At 40.0% G+C, this 27,494-nt stretch overlaps 3 protein-coding genes across 3 annotated transcripts; 1 reads left to right on the forward strand and 2 right to left on the reverse strand.

The window, feature by feature from the left end:
* The first annotated feature begins 710 nt into the window (after positions 1-710).
* Positions 711-6,081, forward strand: LOC117839817 (uncharacterized). Its single transcript, XM_034720243.2, has 7 exons — positions 711-872; positions 1,328-1,420; positions 1,600-1,734; positions 1,861-1,959; positions 2,563-2,703; positions 3,385-5,006; positions 5,088-6,081. The coding sequence occupies exons 1-7, from the start codon at positions 792-794 to the stop codon at positions 5,974-5,976; spliced, it is 3,060 nt and encodes a 1,019-aa protein (XP_034576134.1). The 5' UTR covers positions 711-791; the 3' UTR covers positions 5,977-6,081.
* A 128-nt stretch (positions 6,082-6,209) lies between these two features.
* On the reverse strand, positions 6,210-8,109 carry LOC117839819 (dirigent protein 16). Its single transcript, XM_034720246.2, has one exon. The coding sequence runs from the start codon at positions 7,236-7,238 to the stop codon at positions 6,420-6,422; it is 819 nt and encodes a 272-aa protein (XP_034576137.1). The 5' UTR covers positions 7,239-8,109; the 3' UTR covers positions 6,210-6,419.
* Positions 8,110-8,250: 141 nt separating this feature from the next.
* Positions 8,251-25,720, reverse strand: LOC117839816 (protein PIR). The gene is made up of 30 exons (XM_034720242.2): positions 25,500-25,720; positions 24,617-24,689; positions 24,308-24,372; positions 23,250-23,327; positions 22,574-22,693; positions 22,373-22,443; positions 22,157-22,249; positions 21,291-21,360; positions 20,724-20,788; positions 20,008-20,203; positions 19,719-19,870; positions 19,397-19,490; positions 18,519-18,734; positions 17,426-17,637; positions 16,881-17,028; positions 16,166-16,334; positions 15,968-16,044; positions 15,650-15,820; positions 15,084-15,160; positions 14,833-14,935; positions 13,729-13,848; positions 13,463-13,606; positions 12,915-13,064; positions 12,427-12,570; positions 12,238-12,325; positions 11,572-11,699; positions 10,636-10,840; positions 10,098-10,270; positions 9,149-9,370; positions 8,251-8,590 (listed from the first exon to the last, which is right to left on the reverse strand). The coding sequence occupies exons 1-30, from the start codon at positions 25,551-25,553 to the stop codon at positions 8,396-8,398; spliced, it is 3,873 nt and encodes a 1,290-aa protein (XP_034576133.1). The 5' UTR covers positions 25,554-25,720; the 3' UTR covers positions 8,251-8,395.
* Between the last annotated feature and the right edge of the window lie 1,774 nt (positions 25,721-27,494).

Below are 27,494 nucleotides of genomic sequence, written 5' to 3' on the forward strand. Positions count from 1 at the left end.
GGATCGTTGACCAACTTTATTCTTTTTCATTTTTCTTGTTAGGAGATGGTCATTAGGTCCTGTACGTGCTGCAGTACACATGGCAATCTGACATGAGTCTATTTTTTCACTAGAGACTTGCGCCGACCATGTCATGAACAGAGATCTACTTGCAGGCTTTCAAAGTTTGCTATACATAGCATCCCTTGCCATTTGCTGCTGTACGCTTTGACGTTAAAAAAAAATACTGTTACAAAAGTTGAATATGCTTAGCAAATAACAAAATAGGAGTATGTTAATAGCACTAGGGATCCCATAGTATACTACTGTGACAATGCTAATTCACAGTGGCTAATTAAGAGAGCGTACATTTCTATCTGTAGGCTGTAGCTAGGCCTACGCACGTTCCTCCTCTCCACAAATTTCGCATAGCTTTCTGACAATGGCTTTCGTAAACAAAGCGTCGATCTCTTAGAGCGCTCTCACCATTGCATATTTCTGCTAGCAACTTGCTTGTCACCAAGCAGGACGTTGAGCTTGAGCACGAGACGAAGACGACGTTAGGCCGAACGGGCTGATAGATAGTAAGGCCCATTAGTATTTAATTTTGTGGTTCAGGCCCATTGTCCGCCGCCTCCACCGCAACGACAAGCCCAAACTTTTATTGAAGTAAATAGCAAGCCCAAACTAAGAAATACTTTCTCAGTCCAATTAATAGTGGATGGAGCGCGGATGACTAACGGAAGAGGCGGGAAACGGCAAAACCAGCCAGCAGCCACGCGCCGTCCCGGGGGTGCCAGAGCGAGCGAGCAATGGAGGTCGACGGCGGCGGCGTGCCGGTGGGGAGGCGTGGCGACCTGGAGTCCCTCCTAGAGACGATCAAATCCTCCGAGGTACGCCATCATCTCCTTCGCTTCTCGTCGAGGCGCCGATTTCGCGGTTCCGCTTCGTCCGTTCCGTCCCGCCCATTCCCCTCCCCCTAGGGTTTGATTTGGTCCAGGCCGCCATGAATTCGCGGTGGTGCCCTGATTGGTTACGCGCTCGTGAAACTTGGAATTAATTGGATTGCCAATCAATAGACGCTAGCAAACGCGTTTTGCGTGGGTGGATGTGAGTAGTGTTTTCCGAGCTCATTTGGTAAGCTCCCCATTTGTATTGGAGGTCTCATGTCTTATTGTTGTGATGCTAGTTAGCGATTAATTGTTCTGTTCATTTTTATTTGCTTTCAGAGTTCAGACATTGCGTTTTTCTTCTGAAACAGCGAATGTCATGTTAATATGAGGCTTAATATGACGTTTGTGCAATGAAGTCAATTGCAGCATGCTAACTTTATATCGATTTTTAACAGGTGCTGGAGAATAGAATTGCCCTTATCAACCAACTCGAGAGTTCCTTTGAGTATTCTCCAGATGATCTGAGCCTAATACTTGACAGTCTTACTGTATCCTTGTCCCCCTTGATTATTATTTCATTTAATTCTTTAGCCTTTACTATTTGCAAATAGAGATCAGATGACAAGTCTCACCACCTAGAAGCTGCTGCTGATTCAGTTAGTCCTAGTTGATGCTCTGAGCATTTGCTGTTACTGTGCTTCGGTGTATTACCTTCACAGCATTTTAGGTATCTTGGGATGATTCTGGATGTTCAGGTGTATTGCACTGCGTGCTACACAAGTCAATTTTGCAGGTTGCTCTGAAGTGCTCATGTATAGATACGACTGATTGTCTGGGGCAATTTCTTGCTCTTATTTCAAAGGTAATTTTTACATTTTTTAAGTGGAGTTCGTTAGGGACCTTGGGAGGTGTTTGCCAACTGTAGTGGCTATCTGCAATCTTGTTCAACCAATGAAACCAAATTTAATTGCTCGTATATCTATACTAGGCCAGCTCATGGTGTGGGAAGCATCTCCTGTGGTCTGTCGAATCTATTGAGGAATCTGAAGAGGTCCAAGAGGAAGAACACTCCAGAATTCTCCCAGAGGTCATTTGAAATGTGGAACTGTGCCTTTGACATTGCTTAAATTGTTTGTGTTAATTTGATGGATTATAACAATATATATTGATATATAATCTGCTACCCCTTTCCTCTGCCCTTCTTCTGTAAGGTTGTAGCCTAAAGCAGACCATATATCCATACATGTTTATGATATAAACTGAAATCTTATACCAATGCTCGTGTATTATTTGTGATTCCACTTTATTTCCAGAGTTCCAGAAGAAATCACTATTAAAGACAGTGGATGGTAGAACCTTGCAATTAGCACATGCCAAGTTTCTTTGTAGCTATCACTGTGGGTTATACAGTACATATCATATAACTTATTGACAGAAAGTTGCATTACGACATGAATTTAGTTACAACAGAACTTGTGGACAGAATCTTTGTAAGGCAAAATAAGTGTCTATAAGCAAAAGTTGAAGCTAATTGTATAGTAGGACTATAAATTTTCACATCTCTTCACTAACTTGGCCATTTTGCTTTTATACTTCATGTTACTATATCTGGAGTGCCACTGCATCCTTGATTCATTTCTGGTATCCTTCTCATGAGAAATCTAATAGAAACTCAACTTCTGAACTCCAGATAATTTCAATGGCCTTAAATATCTCGATCAAGCTCCTTCCTTCCGCGGCGAAATGCATTACTCTAGATATGGTGCACACTACCGGTGATTTTATTTCAGAGTTGCTAAGTCTGACGGAAAGCTCAATAGTTGACAACAAGGTAAACTTTTATCTAGTACAGTGGTAGAATTAACTTGTTGAAATGGCAAAGCCAGTGGCAAACTGGCAATATATCCTGTATAAGTCAAAAATCAATTTACTGAGAAAGAATTCTTTTAAACTCTTTCGCTAATCAGTTCTTTAGCAGAAGTATTGGCATATATGTGTATGATTTCAGCCACACTTTGCCTAATCTTGTATTATACTCCCTCCGTCCAAATTACTATTCGTTTTGGCTTTTCTAGATACATCACTTTTGCTATGTATCTAGACATAGTATATATCTAGGTGCATATCAAAAGGAATGTATCTAGAAAAGCCAAAACGAACAGTAATTTGGGATGGAGGGAGTATTAGGTAATTGTATGTGTTATCTTTTCATAGATATTCTCCCCTTTCCTAAGAGTAGTGCGCTGCTTATTAGAGTTAAATTTGTTACCATTCATTTGATGCCCATATTCAAATTACTTACATATCTTTTAGCAATTTCAAATGGGATATTACATGGAATATTGGAAATTCATCATTGTAATGAACTTCCTAATCCTTAGTCTTGATATATCTTATCAGCATACTCTGATCATATGAATATGAGATAGTGGCGTTCTTTTCAAACTCTTGCCGTGTTAATGTTGCAGAAATGATGTCATTGTATATCTCTCTGATGGATATATGGTCACAGAAAATTCATGGAGCTGCACCGGATATCGCTAGGGCTGCCCCTGTTTTTCTAGATGAAACAACCAAGCTGTGCCGGGCATACTCTGAGGCTGCAAAAGCAGATAACTGCAAAATGAGCATACCTGATGAAGATACTACTGTGAAACACATTGAACAAGGTCTTGCTAGTGATGTGACCAGGATTACATCATCCACTATTCAGACTTTGTGTAAATTGGGAACCTATGCAGCATCCGGTGGTGGAAGCCAGGTGACTTTGCTGAATGTATCATGGAAGGGTGTAGTCTCCTTACTGCAAAATGGTAAAGGAATGATTGAAGAAAAAATAAATGTCAGAGAAATCATCCTAACCCTTCTCTCTCTGTCCATAGAATCTCTGAGAGTTGCTGCCGAAACATGGTGCACACCGTTACCAGAAGCCATTGGTACCTCTGAAGCCAGAAGGGCATTCCTACCAATCAAGTTTTTCTTGATAAATGCTGTAAGGATTTGTTCGGCATATCCATCTGAAGCGATGATTATACACAAGAATATAATCAGGTGTGCACTAGTGATCACATCCGCAAGCATTTTATTCAGCAAGAAGCCACAATTGAAAGCAGCAAATGAGGCACTTGTTGAGTTGTTGGAGCCAACTTTATTTGTTTTACTAGATACACTTATGAAGTCATCTGAAGTAACACCAGATTCCAAATGTCAGCTTGCACGTTATTTTTTTGAAAACGAAGAAGCTAATAGTTCAGATCACATGAGACAAGCTAATCAGATAGAGATAAATTTGGCTTCATTGGATTGCATTTTCTCTACGGATTCAGATGTTGATCATAGAAATAGAGCACTTTTACCTGCTGAGTTAGTTGTGTTTTTGCACCTTCTCAATGCTTCCTCGTGGTTGACAGAAGAGGTGGTAATTGAGTTATCTAAAAAGCTACAAACTCTTCTTAATATCTTAACTTCAGAAGACATCTACTCATATGTCCTTGGCTTCGACATCCCTGCCTTATATGGTGCAGACCATTCTCCTGCAGTAGTTTGGCAACCTGTGTATACTTCTCTCATACAAGCCTTGAAGACTTTTATGATTTCTGCTGTTGCCTCGAGTGCTGCTTGGAATGAGCTGGAAGCTTTCTTACTTGAAAACCTTTTCCATCCCCATTTCCTTTGTTTGGAAATCATTACAGAACTATGGTGTTTCTTCATGCGTTACGCTGAAACTGAGACTTCAATTAATATGGTTAGTCAACTATTCCTCCTGTTACAAACTGTGGCATCACCAGAGGAAGTTCTTGTGCCTCTCAGTACTTTGCGGAAGGTTGCACGTTCATTGTGCATAATCTTGAGCTATGCATCTTCTGCAACTGTTGATCAAGTATATACATGTGTGCTGAATGATGAAAACTCTTCCAAGTCCTCGATCTTACACTTAGCATTGCTGATGGAAGGTTTTCCTTTCGATTCATTATCTGGTGGTATAAAGGAGCTTGCTGTGAAGAAAATGTTTACCTCTTTTGCTGGTTACCTGGAGAACTACTCCAAGAATCATCGAGCAATCAATGCTCCACCTTCTAGCTGGGGTGTGATAGGATTTCCTGTACATGCTCTAGCCTCTGTGTTGCAGCGTTGGTAAGTCCTTTCCCTTACTGGTAGCATTTTTCAGTCTGATGATGATGGCTTTCTTTTACATCTGTACTGTCTTTTTCACAGCGAGATAAAGGATGTTGGTATCGTAGACGAGAAGAGCATCGCCGCTATGTTTAAGTTCACCATCTCTCTCATAAACATGTATGGAACTGCACCAGATAGTGTTAAGGATCACCTTGCCAAGCACATTAGCTCCATGTTGGATATTATCTCAAACACGAGGCATCTCTGCGCATTCAGTGAGATGGAGAAGTTGACTTTGCAGTTGCACACTCTGTTCTTGTCCACTTCAGATAACTCAAATGCAGTGCTGTCTCAATGCAAACCATCGATGGCTTCCTTCATGGCAATTCTTGGTCACTTGAACGTTACTGAAGATGACGCTAACGAACTTTGTTCTGCAATGTGGGATCTGTATCATCTCCTGCTGAAGGAACGGCACTGGGCACTCATTCACCTTGTAATGGGTTCCTTTGGGTACTTTGCTGCCCGCACATCCTTTACACAACTCTGGAAATTTGTTCCTGGAGATGCTGCCCTTTCATACAATGCAAGCACAGGGACGAGCATAGAAGAGAACGGATTCATGCTGGAGCTGAGGGCTTATCTTCAGAAAGAGGCTGCCTTGCACACTGACAGATGGTCTGAAGAGCAACTCCGGTTCCTAGTTTCAGAGGGGAGATCGCTGAAGAAACTGGTTGAAGCTTATTCTGAAATAACAGTTGTCTCTGAGCCTGAGAAAGTGGTGATTACGAAGGATGCCAGCACGAGGAAGAGGAAGGTGCCGGATGGAATCTGCGAAGGGATGCTGTTGCTGCAGAATGGTCTCAAGGTTATGCGAGGCGCCTTTGATGAAGCGGATTCTGCAGAGCTGAAGGATAGGTTTGCTGCACACTTGTCTCGCCTTGAGGATGCAGTTTCCCAGATTGCTACTTTGTCTGACGAAATCTGATATGGAAGCGTACCGTCTCAGATGGCATTCGTTGCCGTGCTGTAAGAATGAACTCCCCTGTAAATGTGATTGAAAAACAAATACATGTCGACTGGTGCATTTCAATTTGCTGCAAATCGTTCACTGGTTCTAGATAGGCGAAATTGTGAAGATGCAGACAGTGTAACACAGGGGATGGATCATGCATGTTTGACATGCATGTCGGAATGTTGCAAGCAGGTGTACGCGAGATCTTTTGTATAAGTAACCACACAACAATTTTTTACTGCTTTCATAATTCGTACGCCCCGCAGACACAAATACATACTTGCAGTTACAGCATCATATGATCCATGAGACGCGAACACTGCACGCATGCACCGATATGACAGGTTCGAAACAACCAACTCAGGCTATTGCTCGAGTACAAGTGCAACCACGAGAAACGCAAGGCTTGCCACTACTTAAGCAAGATGGACGGTGATCCTCAGCAGCGTCTCCGCGCCGTCGGTGACGTGCTGGCCGGAGGCGATGAGCGGACGCACCTCGGCGAACCCGCAGGCGCCCTTGAACTTGCCGGTGCCGCCGGTGATGGACAGCCGGCACAGCGGCGTGCCCACCTTGTACACCCCGAAGAAGTTGATGGTGTCCCCGTACTCGCCGCCCTCCATCATGGCCGTGAACGCCATCATCTGCGACGACCCGTCGGCGGAGCTCGCCACGTACACGCCCTGCGCGCGCCCCAGCGGCTGCGCGCCGAGGTCCGGCCCGCTCGTCAGCACGTCGTCGATGACGGTGATCGTGCCGAACCCGAGGCTGAGCCCGTCGGGGCCGAGCTGCACCTGCGCCGGGGCCGCCGCGGCCGCGGCGCCGCTCCCGGGCTGCAGGAACCCTGCGCCGGACAGGCCGGTGTCCAGCGGGATGCCGTTGTTGCCGTTCACCGTCGGCACCTGCCCGTTGGCGTTGGGGATCGCCACGCCGTTCCGGGGCGCGCTGAAGCCGATGGGGCGCGCGAAGGGGACCTGCCCGTTGTAGATGTTGCCGAGCAAGCCCGTGATGGGCCGCGCCGTCGGGCTCGAGCCGCCCAGGATGTCGTGCATGTAGAGTTCCAGCGGCGCGTCCGGGCCGCCGACACCGCCGGCGCTGCCTGACTGCGGGTTTGTCGCGGCGACCGCGGCGCCGGTCGTTGCCGCGGCAGGTATCTGCGCGTGGACGGCGGCGGCGTGGAGCGTGGCGATGAGGAGGACGGTGAGAGGAACGGCTGGTGATGGGAAGCTCAACATCTTGGGGTTTTGTTGGTTGGATTGGACGTGCTCGTTTCTGGAGCTCAGCTGTGTATATTTCTATGTGTTTCTTGGTGGTTAAACGATTGGTAAGAGAAGGTTTTTATACATGTTGTCATGTTGAAGGATGTTTGCATGCAAGTATGCATCTGAAGGCATGAACGAGTGAAGTAGTTGTGTGTTCTTCCCAGAACATCTGGAGCAAGAGTGAAGCAGTTGAGTTGTGAGGAACTGAAGTGGGTCTACCTGAACCAACAACCCTGAAATAGTAGCCGGTCTCATATATCAAATAAGGAAACACTGAAATAATAGCTGCGAAAAACATGCTGGCTTCAACGGCCTGGTGAGACGCTGAATGCTGAAGCTTACTCGTCCAAAAGCACTTGTCAGTTGTCACTTTGTCAGTGACAGCGATCTCAGAAACTGGAATCCTTGCGGAGATTAAAAGGCCGTCGTGATTGGTGTCTGCTCCCGTGCTCCGTATGGCAATCTAGATAAAGTCTGAAGTGAAGATGCATAACTTCGCTAGCAAGGAAATTTTGACATGACCAGGATTAGTCAAATGCATGCCAGCATGACAATGAACACCCCTTATCTGTCATGTGCGAAACTTTGATCTCAATGTGCGACTATACTTGCAGCAAAGAGGCCGTATGTGTTTGATCGATTCGTTTAATAAAACATGTTGCGAAGAGAGCCCCATGTATAAGAATGATGGGAAGTGGTTAAGGAAGAAAAACACACGTCGAAGTGACACGAAAAAGAACCTCTCAAGAGATAACACAATTTGTTAAGCTAATCTGTTTGTCAAACATCAAATACGCTTTGAGAGCAGTTTGAGAAATACGGACATAACAATACCCATGAACTAGCTTACTAGCAGTGAGTCTTCTGGCTCAGCTCTTCATCTGTGTACATTTTGGTTTAGTTAGTAAAATCTCAAATTTGATAGTAAAACTTGCCAACTCAGGATCATGTTTTCTTGAGATCAACACTGACCCTAATTTAGATATACAACAAGCAAGCGCATTCTTTTATTCAAGTCCAGGGTTCACCATTCATATGACTGCAACTACATACTTTACAACTAGCTTACAACAACATAACATATGATCTATCTCACATACAAGAAAGAACACATCCACCTGGGAAGCCGGTCAGGTGGCTCTTTGTGGCAATGTCTCGAAAGCAGAAACGGTGTTCATAAACTTCATACGGTGAAGAGGTGCCCCACTTGGCTTGATAGCACACGCAACCTTGTCCTCAAGGGGGCAGCGTGCCCTCAACATGGAGAAAACATGGTTATTGAGCCTCCTAGCTTTCCTCATTGCTTCAAGGATGCCCTCATAGCCCTTCTCACACACATCATATGTAGAGCAATGAATTTCCAAATCAAAGTGCAATAAAGTATTTAATAAATTTCCTATTTCAGACAGGCACAAAAAAGGCAAATAAAGTAACATGTGAGAGGCGCCGATTACCTATGGGGCATATGCTTTGTTAACTATACGGCTTTTGGACACCCGTGGACCAAGGGTAAAGTATATAAACATTTTTTTAAAAAAAACAACTACCAGGCATACAGCAGGGCATGGTCCACACCCGTTCAAAATTTTCAGTTGGGAGTTCAATAGCATTTGGAAGATATGAAAAAGACAAATGATTACTATCCTATCCATGCATGACTTGTCTTTCCAATACCTTGCGAATGGAGATGAATCCACCAACATGTCCTCCCTACATCTAGTAGTTTTTGTTGGGAATTTTTTTTTAACATATGTCCTTATTTCTATGTCATGACCTCATGAAGCACAACCGTTAAAATAAAATTAAATAACTACAGAAAAGTAGCAAGTTTAAACCAATAAAATGGAAGTTCCCATAATAAATACAGTAAGAAATGATCTCACTTGCAACAAATTTGGACTTTTAGTCCTCTCTGATGATTGATAATGTGAAATTGTTGCGCTTTCTACTTCTGCCACATTGAGAAATTGATAGGAGAAATCAAAAAGCTCGAAGTGCTGCTGCTGTCCCAGTAAGTACATGATTGTACAACCAGCCCATGCTACAGAATCGCCCAGCATTTCTTGCTTCTTTGAGGGATAGTTAATGCTCTCTTCTAGGTAGCTCTGGATGGGAAAAAAAGGAAAATCTGTCAATTCAAAGCATGAGGAAGAAGCGCTAAAAGTTTAACGCTCATGGGAACATATAAAAGCATAAGTAGCGTGGAAGCTACATTATACACCAAAAAAGAACCGCTAAATGGAAGAATACTGGAGAGTAAGGATCAATTGCTTGATGATAATATGCCCAAAAAAAGAACCGCTAAATGGACGAAGACAGGAGAATGAGTAAGAATCAATCTTTTGATGATGAAGTCAAAGACTTCAAATAGCAATATCCAAATTCCTGAAAACCCTTGCCCACACACCCACCAGTAGCCTGCTCCTTAACTGTTAGGTGTTCAGTTAGCAAGTAACGTACTTCCCAATAACAAACAACCAGAATCAACCACAGATTCAGGATGCTAACATTTGTTAATGGTACAGGTTATGGTTCTAGTTTCTGAAGAAATACAGAACTTGAATTAGTCAAAGAAAACCACTAACAGAATTATTTCGTAAAGAAAATATTTGTATTATTTTTAAAAATAAAATTAGCCCATAGACATGAAGTGAACAAAAGGTTCATTGGTGTCCTTAAAGCGAGAGAAAACAAAATAGGATGTTTTCATCGTGTTCATTAATCAATCCATATTCTTATGACAATAATAAATGTGAAATAAGAGTTTTTTTAAATGAGATATGCGGTGAGTAGCTGAAAACATATAATAGAATAAAATCTTCTTTTACTTACATATTGAAGACCACTAAAAATGCGATAGAAGTCCTTTGAAGTGGTTATGTCAATAAAACCTGTCTTTGGAGTTGCACTCCATTTGCTGTAGTGTCTATCCAGGGCGGCACTTGTGAAAGCAAGAGCATACTCCAGCACACTACCAGAGTTGAGATTTGATTTGTACAGTAGACCTGTCGAAACATTTTTGTTATTGAAACTGATAACAGGGTATAACAGTGAGATGGAAATCACAAGTTTGAACACTTCGAGGTGTCACTTGTATGGGCCAGCATGGTGGGGTTGCAACCCAGTCCATTTGGATCTTAATCCATTCTGGTAAGGCCTAACTAAGCATAATTGATTTCACCAAAGGTAGCACCATTCTTCCTATGAATAAAATAAAATAACCAATGCCATTTACAGCTAAGATGGTCATTTGCGTGACATTCACAACCTGGAAGGCAACAGCCACGAATAATGATCGACTTTTCTGAAAATTTCAGTCAGCATGCAAATCACTAGAAAACACAGCCCAGTAAGTTATGTATGGACTTACTGGCAGCTTCAGCTTGCTTTGACATCACAAGAAACGTAGATGGATTTGGGCATGCAGGGCTTGATGTGACAGCATTGGTGGCAGCATTTAAAAGTGTGGTAAATGGAGTATTATCAGAGTAGGCATGCTTCACTTGTCCGTCATTTCCTGGAACCAGTCCCAGCCATGGAGCTGACTGCATGAACTGTGTAGTATCGATTTGTCTCTATTGGAGAGAGAGAAAAAACATATGCATGTCAATATTCAGTAAGATAAAGAGAATGCATTGCAACAGTACAGTATGAGAAAGGCAGAAAAATGTGACTGAGTCAAGGGGGAATCTGTGACTGAAAGACTGAAGCTTTTTAAGTATATGCAAAATACACAAATCAATGTCAGCAATATATTATGCTATTTACACAGAGCATCATAAAAGTGCAGAATGCACAGAGAACATTAGTGCAACAGTTCTGGCACTGAGGGGAGCGCCACATAAACTTGTTCCAGAGAAACCTTCTGCTCCTTGTGTAGCCAACTAAACTAACATTCAGTAAAGGATTCAAAGGATCCTGAACCTCTTACTTGAACTAGATAATGATAAAATATAAATACAGGATATATTGAGAAAAACAAATGCGGCTGAAACAGGGGAGACTGTTAGCATCTCCATGACTGGGATGAAAACATCATTTGGACTGTCCTACGCACGTCACGTTTAAAACTACCCACCTTGGTGGATCTGACTTTTGTACTTGACATCCTTTTGTGCATGGATCAAGGAAACTTATGGCCCGCTCTCAATAGGTGTACTGCAAAATTGTGCCACTTCTCTACAATGGTACTGTTTCCAGCCGCTTTACTAAAGTACCTTAAAGTTTTCACGACAGCAGAAGAAACAGAGTACCAGATCACAAACTGAACAATCTGCTAAAACACCCCTGTGAACAATATGCTTACCAAAACAATGTCTAGAATGCTCATCCAATACAAAGCACTTCCAATTTCCTTAAGGTCATGAAGAACTTCAGTTTTCACTTCAGACTTCGCTTCCCATGTCAATATTTCATGAATTATTTTCTGGCAACCTACAATAAAGGCAGAACACAATTCATCCTTCTTAGAACTTAAACTAGAGATGTTTTGTTGGCTTGTAACTATTGCATGCTGGTGTATGTACTAAATACACTGGAAACTAAACATATTGGGCTACACAACCATGCTTGCGAGCCCAACCTGTACATGATAGCTAAGAGAGTGTCCTACCAAAACTAACATGACGATTAATGAAATTGCGGCCAGTAAAAATTCTAAAATGGATTTACCAAATGTACCCCAATGTTTAAATTAGAACACATACTGTAGCTAATAGCCTAACACTGCCCACCACATTGACAACAACAAAAGAAAATATACTGTCAAGATAGCTTTGTTCTGAAGGGGAGATGCTCATGACTAGCACATGATCAAAAATAGAACTTCTGTAAACATATATTTTACTTGTAAAATAAACAAAAGTAGATAGTTTTGATTGTACAATAAGCGGAGGCAATAAATGATAGTGTAGTACATTAGGCGACATTTACAATGGGATTTAGAACCACAATTGCCACCAGCAAACATTACCTGCTATACCACCATCAAATGAAAGAAGTCCAATAGATTTTGGCAATGCTTCTTGCAGTGCAGTTATTTTCGGCACCATACCTGTAATCTGAAGAGGAAGAAAAATAGTTAGTTTCTTAATAAATTTGATCATTTCTAGGTATGTCTTCTTCTGGTGCATGACATAATAAAATGATTCTTACTACTCACTTTACTTGATATATGATCCAGTAAAGCACGGATGATTGCAGGCAAGGATCTGGAACCAAGCAGTTTAACAACAGCGAACATATGAGGGACTCCAAAAAAGTCACGGTACAACCCAGCAAGACCCTGGTATGCCATGGTCAAATCCTACAACGGAAATGAGAGCATGCATTAGCACAAATTAAGGTAAAGCTTGTTGGCAGGTATGGATTGGAAAACTTCGGTAAAAATGGAATAGTAAAGTCCAAGATGCTTATATAATATCTTCGAGATTCATGGTATTCAGCTCCTAAACTTTGAAGCGTGAGTTTCAAATTTATACCATGTGTGGTTAAGCATATCCGTCAACCCAAGAAATAGATGCCCAAGAGCAGCAATAGAGTACAAGGCTTAATCAGCATATGTTGTGTTGATTGTTGCATTACCAAGAATTTGAATTCACAAGTTGACAACTGTTATGGCAACCTGCCGATTTAATAAAAAATGCTTACATATGACCCACAATAGAAGTAGGGCTTCCCAGTAGAAGCACTTGATCTCTGAGAAGAGTGATGAGTTCCTTTTGTGGATCGAACAAACCGCTGTGTGGTATTACATAAGATGAAATTGGGCAAGAAATCTGTCTGCATCTCACTCCATATCTGGACACCAGAAAGGTTATCAAATTAGAATAAAATTTAATTAGGTGAAACAGCCAACTTTGCAAGAATAAGCACAAACATGCATTTCATAATGCAACACAACCCTTCATAATGTGATTTCCGAGTAAGATTTTGCTATCAAATTGTTGCTTTTTAATTAGTAATTGCCAAAAACAATACACATCATTCACTGGTTGCACAATCCAATAATTGAAAAACCATCAATGATCGGTAATTTCCATGCCAACCAAAGAAACTACTAGCTGACACAAGCACATTATAGATCATGACCACCAGAAGTGGCGAGATGAAAACACTATCGTGTGTATAGTGACTTAAAATTGGAATCATGAAAGTAACATTTTTTATAAGGATAGTAACATTATAGGGCCCCAAACCTGAGAAGAGATGCGACTTGAATAAGAAACCAGAGAAAGATTCTCCTGCATCTCACTAAGCATAAGGGAGTAAGAATCCAATTCAAGAAATCTTGATATTGATTGGTGCGTAAGCTCCAAAATATCCAATAGTTGTTGCAGTTCCTAATTTGAAAAGACAAAATGAGGGGTTCCAAAAATTAATTTATCAGATCAGCACGTAGATTGCATAAAAAATCAAGAGAGTAGGACTACAGACTGTATAGATGAGAATAAAACATTCTTACCACAACACCACACAGATCTCCATTTTCAAAGCGCTCAAGTAGAAAATCAATATTTTCCCGGAATATTTTGTTCATTCTCTGAGTAATTAGGCTTCTTAGGTCAATTGTCCTCCCCAAAACCTGGGATGTAAAATGAAATCCTTCAGTAATGATGCAATAAAGTAGAGGCCAAATGTTATAAATCTTCACAGGAGAGTAATTGCATGCACTTGGAAGAAAATAAGTTGAGCTTATAATCAAACAAATTTGTTTCCTTGGAAAATAAAAAAAAGGAACCAAATGTTATCTGCTGATTCAGATTTCAGAGGCTGCAGCAAAGTTAAGAGTAACAAAAGGCCAAACTTAGGCTGAAGCTTGATACAATGGTCCAAATTCAGGAATGCACAGCATAATCATGATACAAGAAATCAAATTAAGACATCCAATGAGAGCACCTTTGGTCCTAGTATCGTTACGGTATGTAAGGTATGAGCTAGTTTTTTTTTTCTCTTGAATATGTAGGCGAGCTGTGTATCTTTATATTAAGAGAAAGTTAAAAGGTCTGATTAAAAAAAACATCACCCCATCTTGGACAAGAAATGGGAGGCGCGTGAAGTCTGCCGGAAAAAAAAGTGTTATTGAAACACAATTTTGGAAACAGAAGTGTTATTGTTGCACTCTAATTATAGAAGTAACTGTACAACCTCATATTAAGAAGCATACCAACCGACTAGATTACAGAATATTGAACTCTTGGAAAAACTACATATTATTATTCCAATTTCAAAACACAGGAAAAAATTGTTATTGATAAAATAATTCTGGAAGGCATTAACATAAATGTCAGGATAATTTTATTTTTGCTATAAGGGGACCCCCAATTTTGCTTCTGCCATCTATTTTTATCACCTTTGGGATTTTCAACTCGCTTCTCATTTACATGTTTGCAAGAAACGTCAACAGTCCAATTGATAGCAACGACAAAAAACAAACAGGCACCAAATGGTATAATCCAAAAAGGCAAAAATGACAGGTGATAAAAATGGATGACAAAAACAATACTAAGGGCCGGCTTAATGGCAAAAACAAAATACCCGAACCATATTGTATGAGCTGAGCCCTTACCATTACTCTTCTTAACTTGAAAATCGCATCAAATCGCAAAGGTTTGACAAAGTACTTCTCACCATCATCGCATGCATAAGTAAATGAACTATCAAGAAGAGTACTGCATATGAAAGTGAAAGATCAGTACAAGAGACATTTAGACTCGATCAAATTTTTATACAAAATTCTTGGTCACATTTTTATATAATGTTGAAGTACAACTCCTTTCTGTGTATGCAAATAGATGAAACAGATGAAAAGGTTGATACCTTGCTGCACAGCTCTTGTAATATGTAAAGATTATCTCATTAAGCTTCTGAGCAAGAAGATCGAAACAGAGATCAACCTACAAGTCAGCGCATAAGTAGTACAGGTAAGATGTTTGCAAATGCCAAAACAGCAGAATTTTGGATGTATCACCATTGGTAATCCCAAGCCATACCAACACCAAGCTTTCTTTGCTTAAAAAGAACTGGTTCAAGATGGTGATTTGTATGCAACTAGACTAACTACATGGGACTTCAAACAACCACTCCCAGCCAAACATGTACCGAAACGGGTCTGGATGCTACATCGCCGAGTGGACTAATATTGTTTAAATTGGTTGAATATGTTCAGCAACAAAGCTACAGTCACGAAGAATGCAGTCAAGAGGGGGAGCATGTCTTTTTTTTACGTAAATACAGCGAGGGAGGCCCCTGCTGTGTAGGATTTTATTTAAACAAAAGAACTAATGAGGGAACCAGAGGGGTGAGCTGATTATCTATAGGAGGTCTATCTCCAAAATATGGCAGTGAAGGAATGGATAGGAAAAGTGTAAACTGTAATTGCCTACCTCAGCTTCAATTTCATCATAAAGAAATCTCTGCTTGAGACAAGTTAGTGCATGTTGAGCAGAGTCATTGTAAAGGTCAAATGGTATCAAAATGCTTTCAAGAAGACCAGCATCTTGTGATTCAATGACGTGGTCCACCAGCATCCATGGGAGTGAGCATTCAATTGGAAACTGTCACCAAGACATAAAATTAGTATTGGCCTGCAATATAATTTACAACAAGCTGCATAGACATAAATTCTACATCCAAATTCTCACTAATTGTTCCTCCCATCTAGAATTTCATTATACTTCACAAAGGAATACAAAATGCTCCACCTGGATAACACGGGAAGATTCCAGGTAAAATTCTCTGAACCAAAGAAATCCAAGATCAGTTAGAGTACCAATAGTCGCTGCATGCACCCCAAAAAAAGGTAGGAGTTAATTGCACACTCCAATGGAACGAGTAGTGAAATGAAGGCAGGCTAAATATGAAACATATAAAATGAACAGCAAAACTCTAAGCGCATGCACCTGTATAATCCAAAATATGCAAGAAAAAACTGAGCTTGTAGAAAAATGTCTCTAGTTGTTTAAGATCTTCCACAGGTATTCCGGAACCACTATTCCCAAATAGCCCTCCAGGTTTTCTCATATTACCACCAGATACAAGCTCACAGATAAGAAATTGCAAACAATGAATCTGTTGATATTGGTAACAACAATAATAGTTAAGTCAGTAGTACAGTGAATAAAAGATACTTTAAGTAGAATAGAAAAGAACAGTGAATGTTACAGCACAATATATTGTAAAATTTAAAAAATAAATGAAATTTTACAGTTGTCATGCACCACATTCCTACTAAAAATACTGGTGCCACATGAAGCACCAAAACATACAGATTCAAAAGCGTAAAATAATAGACCAAACCTATTAATTTACTTTTCCAGTGAGTGCAATAAAGATGTGCATTGAACGACTTTGACAGTTAAGAGAGTTTTCCAGAACTCAAAAAAGATTAGTCAATTCTAGATGTTTTACATCCTTCTCTTGTTTTTCCATTTTATACTAATGAAATCAATAAAACAATAATGCTGTTTCGAGAAATCATTGCCACCTAGGCACCTACAAAGTTGAAATCTAGGATTGTATTAACATTGGAAAGAAAGTGAAATTTGCCAGGCAATGCAGGGATAAGAACATAACAAATTGATAGATGATTGCATACTAGAAAACCATGATTAAAACCTGTGCAGCTGTTGGTGCAACTGGTCTAGGGTAAAATGTGTTTTGTCTCATCTCCTCAGTTTCTTGGTGTAGCGAGTTTTGCTCTGGGTCTGCGTTGCTAGTCTTGGCCATCCAATCTGCTGAAAGGGTTCGCATATCAGAGAGAATCCTGAAACAATACAAAGGAATATGAGAAAAACTTTTTGGTTTTCCAAATCTGTTCTCAAAATAGGATTGCAATGTCACACATGATCAAGTTCAGATACTATCGATCACAAAATAAATAAAACAGAGAACCAGAACCATCTGAACCTCTTAAAATTTTTAAAAAAAACTAGACCAACCTAGGAGGAACTAAGTGACTTTTATATTAAGAAAATAGGCACCCAAATTCGCCACGACAAGGACTTTGAACTTGGCTGGTCCGGGCGCACGTCCACACCCACAACCAACTGAGCTAGGCTAAGTTCCTCATCTGGCATCGTATTTTACTATTTTTTGGATATTAAAAATAATCTCAACTGTCAAGTAAAAAAAGGATGGTTGCGAAAGCCAGAATAAGTTACCGAGAAAGGTCCTTCTTCTTTCTAAATGTTGTACGAAGCATAGTATCTAGTTTATCCTGTACAAAATCTTGGACCTCCATATGTATTGTTTCCCACAAAGCTTCAGACACTAGAGTATCACAATGTTGCATCATCAATCCGACACTCTTTATGTAACCAATTAATTCAAGCAGAGCCCTTCGTTCTTCTGCAGTATAGTTCCAACGTACTACCTGCATTGCAAATAAGAAATAAATATGAAGTCATGAACACAATAGTGAAAAACTCATATTGTTTGAGTTGCGAGGAATAAGGAACAATTTAACACTGCGCCAAAAATAAGTTAAGAAATACAAAAGAGAATAGCACAAAACTAATGAATTTCTAGCATAACTTCTCGAAAATGCATGTTTAAATAGCAAAGCCCGCATTGGAGTGGAGTAAACTATAAGCAGCAGAATGACAGAACATTTAAGATGCTATGAGGGGCCCATCAAAGTGAAGGCACAACATTAGGAGGTTTACTAAAGATAAAATCATTCATGTAAATAACTCCCAAGGTTCATAAAATATTGTTGAGGCCTCAAGCATGTTCTCAAAGAAAGAGAGACGCATATATTCGGATAAAAGAACTAAAGAATTAAAAGATAGAAAATAAAAGAGAAAGATTTCTTTTTTGATTCTAACGGAATGTTATCCCTTCATAGGGATGGCTTGACCTGGACCTCAATTAATACTCACCTATAATATAGGGAATTATTTAGAAAGGGAACAGACCCAATAAATAAGGAAACTAATTACTATGAATCTAATTCCCAGTTCGCACTGCACTGGTGCATCCCAAATGAACAGTGGAGGGGTGCCATAGTCCTTAACAGCAGCAATTGACTAGAAGGAAAGGGAATGGCTATAGTACATAATTGTTTTCCTACAAAGGTTTTCCACTTAAGCATCCTTTGCTTAAGCAATCGGCAATGTAAGGAGATGGAAGTTCTGTAGATTGCATTAAAAGACAACATAGTAATTCAAGAAACTAAAAAGAATAAAAGCTTCAAAAGCCAAAGCATAAGTTGTAATAAAAGGTAAGAACGGCTTGCAGTGAAGAGGGGAAGACCTTTTCATAGTCAAAAAATGTCGTGGAGTTTTGTTGAGAATCTGAAATAGGTGGTTCTTTACAGGGGCGAGAGAATTTCCAAGCACACTGTTCCCAAATCCTGCCAGTCCAACGACTAAGAAGCTGGAAGCCTTCCACGACGATATCATACATGTTCCCTTTAATATCCCTAGACCAGTCATTATCTACACCATCTGATGACTTTAACATTATCATCTGAAAGAACAGATCAATGTCAATGCATGCAACAGTGCATCAAATAAATATAAGTCTCATTATTTTAAAGCTAAATGAAAGATTTTTTTTAAAAAAAAATCTTTTGCTGACTCAATGAACATTGTATACTGCACTTATATGTTTTGTCAACCCAAAAGGTAGAGAACCCAGTTGAAAGGAATATTTGGAACAATGTTTTAACAGTGATTACTATGCATAAGGACAACAATTATGGCTTGTCGTATATCAATTTAAAGTTATCATAGAAAAGACTAAGGGGGTGTTTGGTTCTTTAGTCCGGACTAAAGTTCCTGTCACATCGAATGTTTAGATACTAATTAGAAGTATTAAACATAGACTAATTACAAAACCAATTGCACAGATGGAGGCTAATTCACGAGACGAATCTACTAAGCCTAATTAATCCATCGTTAGCACATGTTTACTGTAGCATCACATTATCAAATCATGGACTAATTAGGATTAATAGATTCGTCTCGCAAATTAGCCTCCATCTGTGCAATTGGTTTTGTAATTAATCTATGTTTAATACTCCTAATTAGTATCTAAACATTCGATGTGACAGGAACTTTAGTCCGGACTAAAGAACCAAACGGGGCCTAACAAAATAATGGAATGAAAATTCATATGTTCAGTGTTACCTGATTCATAGCTGAGGCAAAACGTATAGAGAAGTCGTCATGCTCGGCTCTGATAGTTCCCATGTGATTCAAAATCAAGTAATGCCTCTGATAAGTGGTTTAGTTAAGGAATTTCATGCATGCTATGACCTGCCATATGCTGATCTAGTTCATTCTGATGGTACTTCATGCTCTAAGAAAATCCCATTTGATTTTTATGTGGAATAAAGTCATTGGAACATGCTTTTTGTAAATAAATATATAATAGTTCTTCTGTTCAAAACCAACATCTGTTTGAACACATTTGTGAAAACATGCTTAGAAAACTTAGCAGAAAGGATATTCTTGTAGCTCTCGAGGAAGAATTTCATGAGGTGCTGGAAGAGTAAGGAGACGAGTTTGACTTGAAAAATTTTGAAAATATGATGATAACTCCTTCAAAATTGCAGCGGGAGAGAGATGCAGATCTGGAAATGCTGGGATAACTGGGTCATTCTGTAAAAAGAGAAGGTAAGAGCAATAGAAAGTGAAAGTGTGAAATATTTACTAAATAACATAATGAAGTAAACATCAACTCCAAATATTATAATAATAAGTAGACTTAAGTGGATTTCTACAAGGAGAAACCAAACCTTAAAGATGTTTAGAAGACGATTTATCTTCACCCTCTTATAAAGCGACTCGCCCTCCTTCTCTGATGAGGTTGCTAGAACAACCAAAACTGGGAGGACACGAAGTAGAGTATGACGCTCAGGGAAAAGGAGAGCAAAATCGAACTCCAATGACTCCACGCAAAATACTATAAGAACCTGTAGGATATCCTCGACACTATTGTTATGGGTTAAGAAAATCAATACCAGAAAGACAAATAAAATGAAGCAACCATGGTTCAGAATATTAATTTGTTCTAGTATAGAAGAAACATGCAGAGTTTATAGCCATATGAAATTTTACATGACTAACAGTCACCTACTCAGACAGCTCAAGTGCTAGTACAAGCGCACAATCTACGAGACTGGTGTGCAGATTTGTGTTATCGGCATATAAAGAAGCTGTTTGAATAAGTGAGCTTGCAGTAAAAATTTCAAGTGCAGAATTGTGTTGCTAAATTCTTATCATGCTCTGAAAAAAAAAACATATTTAACTTCAATCAACCATACCAAGTAACTTATACTTCCAACAGCAAAACTTAGCAGAGACATGATCTTTGTCATAAACATATTAAAAAAATAACAATTTTGGAATTGCGTATTTTTCCTTTTACAAGCAACAAAATCATCTAAAAACTCATGTAGAATGTTTATAAAAAGCAAACAATTGTGATACTCAAACACAGAAAGTGGGATACGTATTCGTCCGAAACATTTCGGCATGTAAGTTTAACAAGATGGCCCATCTGGTGCTCAGAAAAATCTGCAGATGTGAGCGAGAAATCAAGTTAAAAAAAATGCATATATATAATACATATCATATACCATGATAAAAACTTGCATATGTCAAACAGTTCACTGAGAGGCACTTGTGTAGTCCATTTCTGTCCCTTTGAAAATTTAAAGTGTTTTTTCCTATAAGTATGTTTATAAAATTGATTATATTCTATTAAAGATACTTCACAAAGATTTAACCCATCCGATGGACCAGTAAACAATAGCATCACCTACATTGTCAAGAGAAAAACATCTTACTACGGTTCCTGTAATGCATGTCCATACATCATATTCCTATAAATTCTACTGTTTTTACTGCCTTAAACATGGTATTGTTGAGCTTAACACAGTGGGTACTTAACTTTGTAAGAAGTACACTGACAATGATGGGAATCAGTTCATTAAAAGGATGCACAAATAACCAGGAAAGATTTAAAAGTTCCAATATAACAAGAAACTGTAATAAAGAGATATGACAAACCAACAACCTGAAGGTCATCTAGCTCTTCTCTCATGGTGTCAGTATCCTGCCACTGGCAGCTTACTTGAGTAAATGTTCTGCATGAAATATTAGAAATAATCAGTTGCTTGCTGCATCTATGAGGACATGGGCTAAGAATTAAACATGAATATATTCTAGAATCCATAAATCAAAAGAAAATAAGATTTGCCATCAAAATATCAGGATGTTGATACATGATCATGCTCTAATAATTAAGTTGCAAAGTGGTAAAAGTGAGAATGCATTAATTACTATATGATATCCCTTTTAGGCCTTTACTGGAAAGTATAGCATGTCAAAATTATGCTGCAAGTGAATTCGTAACTTTATAGCATCTATAATAAATTTAGTCCATTGAAAGTTGCACGCGTTACTCTACGCCACTTAAAACAGTGCCAAGAAGTCACGTAGGTTCCTAATATCCACTCGTAACCAGTTATTTGGAGATCAAATAATTTGACTTATCCAAAGATTAGTGTCATAGCAACTTGAGGCAATACTTCCGATACAACTGCATACAAACATCAGATCACACTACAGCCACAGAAACATGGATATAAGAGCATGTCATTCTTTTATGGTAGTTTGTGAACAAAGTAAAGGGGAATGCTGACAAGCTATACTTACTAACTTCAAGAAAAAAAAACAACAAATGGGAAAATATAGTATCGAGGTGTGAAAACTTTGGAAATCAACTTCGTACACACGAATTTTTTGAAACGAAACTTGGTACACAAGAATTGAATAGCAAGGTAATCAACTGGCAGTCAGCAAATTTTAGAGCAGACACAGTTCCACATTCATTTCTGCCACTCTGCTACAGATGCTCTGAAAGACTGCGTGACCATGTACCTCTTGTACCATGAAAAATCATTAGGTATGCTTGCTTTTGCATTCTTGAGATGATCAAGCTGCAGTAGGACGTCAAGCAACTTCAGCATAGACCTGCATTCGCGGAGGGAGTATTGAATATATGTTGGCTTCAAAGCTATGTGTTCCTATACAATCTGAGACAATATCCAAAAAAAAACATAAGCTAAGCAGTGGTGACCAGGAGAAATAACAAACCAAAAATGAGTGATCGTGGGTCCATTAACCAGTCTCTCTGGCCTAGAGAATCTCTGCATGTCAGCTGCCAACTGCACCAGATGATACAATGGTGCGAAATTCAGAAAGAAGTGCTGTGAGAAGTGCCTTTCAAAGGAAAATACCCTATAGAAGAGATAAGTATCTTAAAGAAATTCACAATGCCATCTCTGGAGCTATTACCTTAGAAGCAGCCGATGCTTGCCATCTCTGAATTTCACGTAAACGACTCATTTCCAAGTCAAGAACTTGATAGGTTTCCAGATACAAGTCTGCTTGGCTATGCTTCATTGAATCAGGCAGCTGCATTCAAGGTTATATAATATATTATTCTCATGGCCATAGAAACTGATAGGGAGTTATATGCCTCATGTTGGAGAATTTAGGCATCTCACAAGAACTAGATAACACATACCAGATAGCAGTTTGGCATCAACAATAGAGATAACAAAAGAAGTAACAGATGTTCTGAAACACACTTAGTTAGAAAGAAGAGATCTAGCTCCAAAACCAACAAGATGGCACTTCAGCAGAGTAGAAAACTCAGATCAGAAACCAGTAAACACCTCGCGGTGGATGTGATTCAATCAACAAAAATAAACTGATCGAAGGTTACCCAAATTTTGATTGATTGGCATGGAAAGTGGAAAAGAGACTAGTTGTATGCATGCAAAATGACTTCACATACTTCATGAACCAAAAATGGCATTGGGATAAGAGAATCACAGCAACAAAAAAAAGGAAAAGGTAGAAAACAGGGCATGGCAAGTAGTTTCTTTACATAATTAACAGTGTATTGGCCTAATGCAACAATAACTCAGACACAATAAATGAAAAGAGAAAGTTAACTAAAGCTAACCTGAGGTAGCGCTTTTACACAGCTACGGTATGTGTACAGCAAAGATGCCATTTCTTTTCCTTCTTGAATCAGCGTATTCTGCAATTCATTTTTCCATCCACAAGACAGTGGAAGAAAAAAAGTAAACATGTTACATGTCTCATTTAATGCAAGATGAAGAAGCGCAATTACATGAAGCAGAGGGGATGCGGATTAAAAAAGAAAATAAAGGAATGTGCATATGCCTTAACTAAATTCATGAAATGAGTAAATTAGTAAAACTCTGCACTCCAGCAAAATCAAAATATACAAATCTGTTACATAAATATTTTTGTTCCTCCAAATGGTCAGACAGCACAAGTTTTTCTCTGACAAAATAGGGACCATTTGGAACGCAAGACCTTCACAGGAGAGTTATATTCCCACAGGAACGGGAAATAACTCACGCATTCCATATTTCATCAAAAGGCAGTAAGGTACTTGCTAACCATTTCTACAGCAATTAAGCCTAGCTCTAAGACCCAGATAAACTTCAAATCCTCAATCATAAAAGAGAATAAAAGATGCCAGCAGAGTTCATACAAGTGGCATTAAACCTGTTGAATTGATGTACATGCTGCTGGAATATAGTGGTTACAAGAAGCAGGACAATGGAACATTTTCGAAAATCATGATGGCAGATAGTATGTAATACACATTAGCCCATATATTCACAAGGAATTGATTATCATAGAAAGAAAATTTGTGTCTGCGCGCTTGGGTGCAATTTCATGATTGTGTCTGTGTTATGTGCTCTAAAAGGGGAAGGGCACAATCCAAACTGAAACAAAGTAGTTTTATCAAGAAGGGACATCCTTAGGGTGCCTTGGGTAGGCAACAGGAGCATAGACTATATTGAGTCAATGACTGATATTGCCTCCTTGATTAAAAAGTTCATGCTTTATCTAGACAATTAGCAGCGTAAGTTTGCAACGACATCTCTTCAAGATGTCGGTTCCCAAACAGCATTGAAACAGTTATGGATAGAGAAGCAAAGAGGATGTTCAATGCAATCGCGGAGAAAATAAGGAACTACATACCATCTGGTTGATTGCTTTTGTATCTTCTCCCAGTGATAGACGATAAGCAGCAACATCGCTGTACTCTGGACACACAGTTACAAATTTCAGTTGACAATAGGGACATAAGAAATTGTGGGAAAAGTTAACATCAATTCAATTACCAAAGTTTTTGCTTAGATAGTATAACATTTCTCTAAGCTTAGCACAACAAGGAAAAGAAATATAGCGTGATGTTTTGTTCCATCAGCCTACCAGACATCACCATGACAACTATGTAGTACTTCAAACCAGCAGTATGAAAGGCCTCATTATGCTTATGTCACATACCAATAGGACTATTAGTTGCATATCTTTCACTAGATAGGAGCACAGCTAATCCCTGCACATCTGGTTGCTCATCCTGAAATTTGAGATATAGCAAATTAATTTGAAAGCTGAATCCAGCAAATGCAACACATTCATATGGATACAAAGAATTCATAGCACATACCACAGGATACCAATCACGGGAGGTTAGAAAAATGTATGATCAAACACAAACTACAAGTGGGAATGCCAGCATGCTCCCAATCAGTTCAGAGAACCATCAATTGAACTTCTCTATAACATGATTCGAACCACTGGAATACACCTAATAGTCGCTTGGATTGACAATGAGGAGCTCCACAACCACAAGAGTTGGCAAGCATTACAAATCTCTAGAACAGCCTTCTTCTTGTCATCTAAACAGTGCACTACAAGTAAATCATTGACTAGGGGGTGGATATTAGCAATAATTCAAGAGTGCAAGCATGCTTTTCTATTTTTCCCCATCACTGCCTCACAACACCTTTACAGTATGATTAAATCTAAGAAAGTGTAGCAATTCACAAAAATCATCCTGGGGAATAAAACTGAGCATCTCGGTCAAAAGCTGCGAGCCATTGGTCCAATTATCCCCGCATATTCACGTGAGCGACCACCAGGCACTCCTTATAGTTCCATTCGGACTTTGCGCTAACATAATTTTAATGCCAAAACCCCTCCCACTTCACCGAGCGTTCCAAACTTTGAACACAAGCAAGCTACCAAAGACAATTCGCAAACCCCACGGCTGGAGGAGACGCACGGGCACCGCATTTCGCCTACGCATTACAAGGATGCGCAGATCGGGTGCGAAATCGAGGCGGGGGCGGGAATGGGGGCGAGAGGAGGGGGCGGGCGTGCGTACCTCGAGGGAGAAGGTGGAGAGGGCAGCGATGGCCTCCTCGACGGGGATGGCCATGTCGCCGGTGCTGGTGCCGGCGCGGCCGAGGCCGCCGGAGAGGGGGCGCGGGGCGCAGGCGAGGCAGTAGTGGCGAAGTGGTTGGGAGTGGGAGCGAAGTGGTGGTACCGTGCTAGGGAGAGACGAAACCGAGTTCGTGCAGGTGAAGGCGTGAAGCAGAGGGGAGGAGACAAGGAGAGATGCACCAGCACCAACTCGTCCTCTACCGTGAGCTGTGGCAACGGTGGGCCAGAGTGGAGAGGTGAAGAAGACGTGAAGTGCACTCGAAGTGAAAGGGGGAAAGAGAAAGTTACCGAGTGATTACGGGCCGTCCGAATTCCAGTGTACCGTAAAGTGGGCCTATTTTGTTGGAGCCTATTTTAGTACGGGACTAAATGAAGTTGGTCCAAAGTGGGCCTTGGTTTTTAGGGACGAACAGAGAGAGTTCTGGGGCCACAAAAGGACCAAATCAGGTTTGGGCCCATTTTATTTTAAGAAAGGAGGAAGTCCATCTGAATTCCATTAACTATTGGGTCTATCGCCTCGAGCCAATTTTGCGCAATGTTAATTCTACGCTCGGTCGTTGCTTTCCTTCCTACCGATCAGCCCGGGGCTTTCCTTCTCCTCTCATCTTCCAATTTCTACCATGAAGTTTAATTTCTACCACGCACTCTCCAGACTATAAATATTCCGATATTTCATCAAGCATGGAGATGAATCTACCGGAACTCAACGAAACCAAAGGCGTACACCAGAGGGAGCTGATGGCCGCTGCAAGTCCTCGAAGTCACCTAGGAGATAGCTTAGGCTAGACCCTAGCCGCCATGATCGTCCCTGCGCAATGAAGCTATGGTGGAGTTCTAGAGCCGAGCCTTGTGATCACCAAGGCTTATGTACACACGATAGTGATATCAATCTAATTTTGTCCTTACTTTGATCTACTATGATGCATGCTTATTCTCATATGTTTAGCTATCGTATGTTCTTAGTAGGAATAGATGTAATCGTGGTGATTAGTCTATGTCTTGCGGATACATCTTAGTAGTGCATGGGAAGTTGGTGTGTTTACCTTCGTGTGATGACAGCATGCGGGTAGGGAAAACGCTGAACAATTGCATAATATCGAGTAGGATCGATGGCGAGTATTGTGAGAGTCGTTGGGATAAAGCTTTGGGAAACCGAAGACGTCAACACACACACCTCGTAGTGACGACCACAAGAAAGTAGGCTGCTTGCGAGCCGCCTTTCTGAAAGATGACTCTTTATCAAGATACGAGATACGTTGGTTACCACTTTAGCTAGAGCAGCAACTAGAAGACGATAGGTCCTTATTGCCCCTGGTAGTGTTATTTTATTTATATATATGGATGTGATCAATCTTTGCTCTATCATTCGTATCTATTAAGGTTACCCTTCTTATGCAATCTATACTTCATGTTAGGATCAACGGATTGATAAACCTTGGATGGAATTCTCTAAGGGAAAAGTTACGATGATCCGTGCGCTTGCGGTTCACAAATTGATGTGCTAATTGCCGTCAACGGCGTGCGCGTTAGCAAGGCCCACAATTTTGTCCCCTCAACTGCAAAACCACTTTTTTCGCAAAATACAATACTAGACGCTCATTTACATGCATTTGTTAGAATAAATTCAGAAAAATACGAGCATCCGTACCAAGTTGAAAAGTCGAACCTAGGTGAACAGGTTTCACCGCAATAAATATTACCAACTCAACGATTGTCAATTTGCAATTGCAAAACCACATTAATATGGTGCTAGTGGATATCATTGAACCAATGAAAAGTAAGCGCATATAGAACATGCTATTGGACATTGCAAGCAAAATATCAAGTTAATAGAGGTTAGCAAACATGAAATATACTATACTTACAATAAGCGATATATCAAAAAAATATACTATAACATTGCTTGATATATAATTGTGATCGGTAACTTTTAGTG

Source organism: Setaria viridis, chromosome 9, assembly GCF_005286985.2.
Source record: "Setaria viridis chromosome 9, Setaria_viridis_v4.0, whole genome shotgun sequence".
Classification (NCBI taxonomy): Eukaryota; Viridiplantae; Streptophyta; class Magnoliopsida; order Poales; family Poaceae; genus Setaria; species Setaria viridis.

Coding starts and splice junctions, on each gene's coding strand:
- LOC117839817 (XM_034720243.2), top strand. CDS start 792: ATGGAGGTCGACGGCGGCGGCGTGCCGGTGGGGAGGCGTGGCGACCTG. Junction 873..1,327: donor AGACGATCAAATCCTCCGAG/GTACGCCATCAT, acceptor GATTTTTAACAG/GTGCTGGAGAATAGAATTGC. Junction 1,960..2,562: donor ACTCCAGAATTCTCCCAGAG/GTCATTTGAAAT, acceptor TCTGAACTCCAG/ATAATTTCAATGGCCTTAAA.
- LOC117839819 (XM_034720246.2), bottom strand. CDS start 7,238: ATGTTGAGCTTCCCATCACCAGCCGTTCCTCTCACCGTCCTCCTCATC.
- LOC117839816 (XM_034720242.2), bottom strand. CDS start 25,553: ATGGCCATCCCCGTCGAGGAGGCCATCGCTGCCCTCTCCACCTTCTCC. Junction 23,328..24,307: donor CAAAAGCAATCAACCAGATG/GTATGTAGTTCC, acceptor AATGAATTGCAG/AATACGCTGATTCAAGAAGG. Junction 19,871..20,007: donor GTCTTCTAAACATCTTTAAG/GTTTGGTTTCTC, acceptor CTCTTTTTACAG/AATGACCCAGTTATCCCAGC.